This window comes from Priapulus caudatus, unplaced genomic scaffold (genome assembly GCF_000485595.1).
Source record: "Priapulus caudatus unplaced genomic scaffold, Priapulus_caudatus-5.0.1 Scaffold196, whole genome shotgun sequence".
In the NCBI taxonomy this organism is placed as follows: Eukaryota; Metazoa; Priapulida; class Priapulimorpha; order Priapulimorphida; family Priapulidae; genus Priapulus; species Priapulus caudatus.
Genome location: NW_014577257.1, coordinates 406,790 through 414,854, shown reverse-complemented (window position 1 = coordinate 414,854; position 8,065 = coordinate 406,790). Strand labels below are relative to the sequence as shown.

The 8,065-nt window shown below is 43.3% G+C and overlaps 1 protein-coding gene across 1 annotated transcript; it reads left to right on the top strand.

Annotated features, from left to right (window-relative positions):
• Positions 1-278: 278 nt before the first annotated feature.
• LOC106807101 lies at positions 279-7,799 on the top strand. Its single transcript, XM_014809355.1, has 6 exons — positions 279-370; positions 724-802; positions 851-946; positions 2,415-2,624; positions 5,996-6,080; positions 6,235-7,799. Exons 1-6 carry the CDS (start codon positions 279-281, stop codon positions 7,095-7,097), a joined length of 1,425 nt encoding a protein of 474 aa, XP_014664841.1. The 3' UTR covers positions 7,098-7,799.
• The last annotated feature ends 266 nt before the right edge of the window (positions 7,800-8,065 follow it).

Sequence of the window (8,065 nt, the reverse complement as noted above, 5' to 3'; positions counted from 1 at the left end):
CTGGGGCGTCATTGAGGAGTTTGAGGCACAGTGATTTGATCAACCAATGGATTTGCGATGGCATCGAACGAGTAGAACATCGTGAGTGGCAATGCGTGCGGCAGTAGTTCATTGAGGTAATTAGGTTTATTGAGTTTGCTATTATAGTTTTTTCGTGCGCTTTCACATAGCCCAAAAGATGACATGCTTACCAGCAAACGCTGTGTCAAGTCAGTCACTGTTGCCCACGAATTCAGACTAAGCTAATTCCCCTAATGTAATTCCATGTTTTGTATTTAATGGCCACTAGGGGGAGCGTGCCGCTACAAATTTTAAATGACACCTGCGGTGAAAGGACGGGCCGTCCGGGGGCACCACTAGTCGAGGCAAGGTATATGGTAGTCCGGCGTGCGCATTGGACGAGCAGGTAGGCGAAATGGTCTAAGGCATTTGGGTAGAAGTTGCGAGGAAAGTTAAAAGCGGAGGACAGTTCCAGGTTGTCGGTGGTGTGTGTCACGGTTAGCCGGTTTGCACGAACTGGCCTCGGAGCTACGTGGCGAGGTCACGCACCTGGCTAGCACGCTGAGCGTGCCCTGAGAGTCAGATGAAACGAAGCTGAAACGAAGCGAAGGAAACGTCGGATGTTTTGCCGATATGATCGTGTAGAAACGCGGTGCGCAAACGAGGACGTGTGTCGTCCATGCTGTACGAAGATAGGACCTGAGTCGTCCCTGCTGTACGAAGAGAGGACGTGAGTCGTTCCAGGACGAAGAAGAAGAAGAAGAAGAAGAAGAAGAAGAAGAAGAAGAAGAAGAAGAAGAAGAAGAAGACGAAGGCAAAGGCGAAGGCGAAGGCGAAGACGAAGGCGAAGGCGAAGACGAAGTCAAAGACGAAGACGGAGAAAGAAAAGAAGAAGAAGAAGAAGAAGGAAAAGAAGAAGAAGAAGAAGAAGAAGACGACGACGACGACGACGACGAAGAGAAAGACAACGAAGAGGAAGACGAAGAAGTAGAAGAAGAAGAAGAAGTCGAAGAGGAAGACGGAGAGGAAGAAGAAGAGGAAGGAGACGAAAGAGGGAGCGCCGTGCACACGTACATTGAGTTATTATTGTTATCGGGTATAATAGTTGTACCGGGGACTATACCGGCTTATCATCGCGTATGTACATGCACGCGAGTATTGTGTTAGTTTTATTACGATACTTATATTTCATACTTATAAATGACGAGTTAGGCGGGGCTATTCCAATGAATTTACTATGAGAGAAAATCGGGACTTTGACTTCCGTGACGACTTATGCGAATTGACGAGTTAGACGTAGTTTTACCCTACTGTTCCTGGTTTTCGTGCACGGCAGCGGCGTGGCGTGCATTACTTGAAAACAACGTCCGGAGTTACACATAACGCAACCTGTAAGTCGGTGGCGCAGAATATGAAATTCATATACCGCGCCACCGACTTACAGGTTCAGAAATACTTCATATTTAGGAATTGTTTACTCGGCTTATGTGGCAGACGTTTTCGCACTTATACAGGCATAAGCACACTGCTTACGCGGCATACAACGACCAAACCGCTATACAAACCACATATGAACAAGCACGTGCACAAAATATGTGGCGAATTTATTTGGTTTAATATTATAAAACCACAGTTTTCGAAACGCATGCTACAACGTCAATAAACAACAGCACTGGGAACAGTCAACAGCAACAGGAACTAGAAGCATTTAACAACAGCACTAGGACACCAACCAATTAGCAGCGTATTCAGAGGTCTTCTTGGTTTGTTTAATTAGTTCCGCGAATAGTTAGTTAGTTCCAACTACAACTACAACTATAGCTACAGCTACAACTACAGCTACAACTACAGCTACAGCTACAACTACAGCTACAGCTACAACTACAGCTACAACTACATCTACAGCTACAGCTACAACCACAGCTACAGCTACAGCTACAACCACAGCTACAGCTACAGCCATACCCACAACTACAGCTACAGCTACAACCACAGCTACAGCTACAGCTACAGCTACAGCTACAGCTACAGCTACAGCTACAGCTACAACTACAGCTACAGCTACAGCCATACCCACAACTACAACTACAGCTACAGCTACAACCACAACTACAGCTACAGCTACAGCTACAACCACAGCTACAGCCATACCCACACTACAACAAAACAAAAAAAATATACAGCCTACAGCTGACAACCACAACTACAGCACAGTTACAGCTACATCTACAGCTACAACTACAGCTACAACCACAGCTACAGCTACAGATACATCTAGCTACAGCTACAGCCATACTCGCAGCTACGTCTACAGCTACAGCTACATCTATACCCTCAGCTACAACTACAGCTACAGCTACAACCACAGCTACAGCTAGCTACATCTAAAGCTACAGCTATAACCATACCCACAGCTACAACCATACCCACAGCCACAGCTACATCTAAAGCTACAGCTACAACCATACCCACAGCCACAGCCACAGCTACAGCTACAACCATACCCACAGTCACAGCCACAGCTACAGCTACAACCATACCCACAACTAGAAACACAGCTCCAGCTAAACCCCTGTCGCTACAACTACCAGTTCAACCGCGGCTGCGTCTTGACGACTCCATCGGTTCGTCGGGCGGCTCGTCTGCGCTCGGACCGAGCGTCAGAATGCGCTCTACCTGCGCGTCATCGCATAACATTTTTAGGGAGTAATATCATAGACTAAAGTATAATAAGACACGACACTTCGATGATTTTTGCGTAACCTGGTTTTAGTGGCGCAACCTCATGTTAGGTGCGTGCTCCTGCTGCAACTCTTATTTTTAACAATAGAAGTTGCTCTGATATCAGTGATTGTTTGCAAATTATATGCAATGAAGTATGCAAATTTCATTGATAATGATTCTCAAAAAAAATTAATAAAAGCCAACAATTATAGTTTAGGATTATATTAAATAATAAAAAAGGAAAAGCCTGGTTTTTATGATTTTATTCATTTATATTTAATCACCAAAATTTGGAAAGACATGCAATATGCAGGTACAACTTCAGTTATAGTAATAAGGTAATATATATATACTATATAGCAACACTAAAAATTTGCAGATCGGATATTACCATGCACACGTGCTACAGGCTTGCCCCTCTCCAGTTTGAACGTATGAGATCGGCAGAAGAATTTTCTCGTGGCGGGATGCTGCGAGAAAAGTGAATTTTGTAAATCAGATTTTACCATGCACACGTGCCATGGCCCCCCCCCCTGCCCAGTTTGATCGTATGAGATCGGCTGAAGCTAATGTACATAGAAATGGCGCTCAGGTCGTTCGTCGTGCTGGACAGCGAGGATATATATATATTCGGCCGATCTCATAATTATACGCTCAAACTGGACAGGGCCTGCCCGCGGCATGTGTGCATGGTTACATCTGATTTACACGATTCACACTGCTCGCAGCACGGCGCCACGATCCTATAACCAACCTAAACACAGCTAGGGAAACATGCGCGCTCCATTGATTTGATTCAAGATGTAGTTTGACAGAAAAAGGTGCTAAAGATACTGCAGCGATTTCTCGTCAGTTATTGCGCTTAACTGAATTGAAGACCGGTAGTGTTATAGCCACTTCCCTTCGCATTTATTCGGATTCTGTACCGAGGCCTTGAAGCTTTTATCGTAACAGTAGCGAAGAGCAACTATTGACATAACAACAAGAACTACGCGGAAAACGGTACAGACTCTGCGTCTCACCAAAGCGAAAGGTTATTTTAATGCGTCATGCGTGTCCACGTATATAGCTGACCATAAACAGTGGAGGTCACATATGACTGACCATGCGTCATGCGTGTCCACGTATGGTCGTTCACCCGCGCAGGGTCGCTTGATGCTGGGCTTACGCTGTCCCGGGAGACATTAGTAGCTGGAGAAATGGTCCTGACGCTCCGCGACCTTTTCTGTACGGTTTGTGGGGCTCAGACGGCTTTTCTTTATCGCTTTTGTTCGACCAGCGGTTACGCTCCCATGCCGAGTATGTGGAGGAAATTCAGACATTGGATGCTGACAATGATAAATATAACTGCAGACACTGATCAGTTCCTTCCGTATATATCTAGCCAGAATGTCGTTATGAATTCCTGGATTACTTGGGATTTTCTAGCTCGGACTCCAATTGTTATCGAATACTATACCAGTATTACTTCATGGCGCATTTTTTGTATGCAAATTTGCCAGCCAACAACACGTTTGCATGCGTACGCGACCCTTTCGGAAAAGTACTCAAGACTAGACACACTCCGTGTGGAAAATGTCATTTTGTGCCTCTGACAGAATGGGATGAGGCGTATGTGCGATTACCTGCGATTCCTGTGCGTCTGGATTGGAGCGGCTATCCGGTTTAAAATCTTGACAATAAAAATAATACTAAACTTCACAATACTAAAAGCAGTCATATTAGTATAACAATCTGTTTAGCTCATATATGGAAAAAAAATCGAGGCGTGTAATTAATTAAACAGCAATTCACTATGCCCTAATCATAACGTCCGTGATTATCATACATCGTAATAGTTTTGTTGTTATCATTGGGTTTTCGATTACAAGTTGGCATGTAACATTTTTAGGGAGTAATAGCATAGACTAAGTATAATAAGACACGACACTTTGGCGATTTTTGCGTAACCTGGTTTTAGTGGCGCAACCTCATGTTATGTGCGTGCTCCTGGTGCAACTCTTATTGTTAACAATAGAAGTTGCTCTGATATCAGTGATTGTTTTTTAAGTATGCAAATTTCATTGATAATGATTCTCAAAAAAATCAATAAAAGCTAACAATTATAGTTTAGGATTATATTAAAAAAGAAAAAAAAGAAAAGAAGCCTGGTTTTTATGATTTTATTCATTTATATTTAATCACCAAAATTTGGAAAGACATGCAATATGCAGGTGCAACTTCAGTTATAGTAATAAGGTAATATATATAATATATATATATATATATATATATATTAGAGCAGCACTAAAATTTTGCAGATCGGATATTACCATGCACATGTGCTGCTAGCTTGCCCGTCACCAGTTTGAACGTATGAGATCGGCAGAAGAAACTTATTCTCGTTGTTCAGGACGACGAATGATGTGAGCGCCATTTTATGTACATTAGCATAGGCAGGGAAACGTGGCGGGATGCTGCGAGAAAAGTGAATTTTGTAGATCCGATTTTACCATGCACACGTGCCATCGGCCCGCCCCTCCCCCGTTTGATCGTATGAGATCGGCTGAAGCTAATGTACATAGAAGTGACGCTCAGGTCGTTCGTCGCGCTGGACAGCGAGGATATATTATTTCTTCGGCCGATCTCATACGCTCAAACTGGACAGGGCCTGCCCGCGGCATGTGTGCATGGTTACATCTGATTTACACGATTCACACTGCTCGCAGCATGGCGCCACGATCCTATAACCAACCTAAACACAGGCAAACATGCGCGCTCCATTGATTTGATTCAAGATGTAGTTCAAATGACAGAAAAAAGTGCTAAAGATACTGCAGCAATTTCTCGTCAGTTATTGCGATTAACTGAATTGAAGACCGGTAGTGTTATAGCCACTTCCCTTCGCATTTATTCGGATTCTGTACCGAGGCCTTGAAGCTTGTATCGTGACAGTAGCGAAGCGCAACTATTGACATAACAACAAGAACTTCGCGGAAACCGGTACAGACTCTGCGTCTCACCAAAGCGAAAGGTTATTTTAATGCGTCATGCGTGTCCACGTATGGTCATTCACCCGCGCAGGGTCGCTTGATGCGGGCGGAACGCGTGTCAGACCGATGTCATGGATAGGAAGACAGATCGCTGGGTCGAACGTCATCGGGTTGGAATCCATAGAGAAGCAGCGCATTTTATAATTTCCAAGTTATGTCGACTGCGAAACCTCGGTAAAATTGTTCAGATTCTGCTGCAATATGTGTGCCCTGAGTGCTTGTTGACTTGAACACCGTAGCATTGCGTACGGACTGCTGTCGTATCGGGCTTGTATAGGTATGTACGGCGTTATGAGGCGTGCAAGGTTGGCTGTGTTGAAGTTGGTAAGCTTACGAACTATATTATGTACAATAATTGTGATTGAATTACTGCATGTCTATATAAGTCATGGCTATAAAAAATATTTGCGATACTCCGAAACATGTAAAAAAGATAGTTTTCACATGGAGGTGACAGTACTCACGTACAATGACCCAGGCTCGCTGTCGCGTCTGCTACAATCACTGGAGAATGCGGAGTACGATCACGACAGCATCACGCTGCACATCTGCATCGATGGAGCGAAGGCTGGTGACGAGCTATCCGGACATCGACAGACCGTGCGGGTGGCCGAACGATTCCAGTTCACGCACGGTGAGAAAGTGTTGACAGTGCGCTCGCGTAACGTCGGCGTAACCGCGCAATGGTTAGACTGCTGGAACCCAGACGACTCTCCCGGCAACTACGGACTGATACTAGAAGACGATCTACGTCTCTCACCGTATTACTACCGGTGGCTGAAAGCCGCCATTATCGCCTACAGCGGTCATCGTGAGGTTGGAGGCGTTACGCTGTCCAGGGAAACATTAGTAGCTGGAGAAAAGGTCCTGACGCTCCGCGACCCCATCTGTACGGTTTGTGAGGATCAGACGGCTTTTCTTTATCGCTTTTCTTCGACCAGCGGTTACGCTCCCATGCCGAGTATGTGGAGGAAATTCAGACATTGGATGCTGACAATGATAAATATAACTGCAGACACTGATCCGTTCCTTCCGTATATATCTAGCCAGAATGTCGTTATGAATTCCTGGATTACTAGGGATTTTCTTGATCGGACTCCAATGACTATTGAATACTACCATTATTACTTCATGGCGGTGCACAACATATTGACATTGTATGCAAATTTGCCAGCCAACAATACGTTTGCATGCGTACGCGAACCTTTCGGAAAAGTACTCAAGACTAGACACACTCCGTGTGGAAAATGTTATTTTGTGCCTCTGACAGAATGGGATGAGGCGTATGTGCGATTACCGCCGATTCCTGTGCGTCTGGATTGGAGCGGGTATCCGGTTTAAAATCTTGACAATAAAAATAATACTAAACTTCACAATACTAAAAGCAGTCATATTAGTATAACAATCTGTTTAGCTCAAATATGGAAAAAAAATCGAGGCATGTAATTAATTAAACAGCAATTCACTATGCCCTAATCATAACGTCCGTGATTATCATACATCGTAATAGTTTTGTTGTTATCGTTGGGTTTTCGATTATAAGTTGGCATGTAACATTTTTAGGGAGTAATATCATAGACTAAGTATAATAAGACACGACACTTCGGTGATTTTTGCGTAACCTGGTTTTAGTGGTGCAACCTCATGTTAGGTGCGTGCTCCTGCTGGAACTCTTATTGTTAGCAATAGAAGTTGCTCTGATATCAGTGATATTTTTTTAATTATTTGCATTTTATTGATAATGATTCTCAAAAAAATTTATAAAAGCTAACAATTATAGTTTAGGATTATACCTGGTTTTTATGATTTTATTCATTTATATTTAATCACTAAAATTTGGAAAGACATGCAATATGCAGGTACAACTTCAGTTACATGCGTCTAAACAGAGGAATTGCTCCGACCTGTGATTGGAGGATAAAAATAGAATTCGTCACGTTTCGTTTCACCGTTCATAGCCACGCGTGTATTAGCCCATGAGCGATACCGCGCGTGCATATTTGCTAATTAATTAGACTAATCATGTTTCAATAGACTCAAAATTCACAGAGATTAAGGCTAAGACATGTGTCTATAACAGCTAGAAATTATAGAAATGTAACACAAATCGTTCGCTCCATATGATAGTTAGTACACGTTCCTACCGGTCATAGCATAATAGTAATAGCGTAGGCGGCGGGAGTGGGCGGGGTCTATTTTTATCCTCCAATCACAGGTCGGAGCAATTTCTCTGTTTAGACGCATGAATGTCTTCAGTTATAGTAATAAAGTAATATATATATATATATATATATATATATATATATATA

Excerpts from the sequence above, each read along its gene's own strand:
- LOC106807101 (XM_014809355.1), top strand. The coding sequence starts at position 279 with ATGGCCACTAGGGGGAGCGTGCCGCTACAAATTTTAAATGACACCTGC. Across the intron at positions 803-850 it reads AGAAGAAGAAGAAGAAGAAG|GCGAAGACGAAGTCAAAGAC; the intron begins AAGAAGACGAAG and ends ACGAAGGCGAAG. Across the intron at positions 947-2,414 it reads AGAAGAAGACGACGACGACG|CTACAACCATACCCACAGCC; the intron begins ACGACGACGAAG and ends CCATACCCACAG.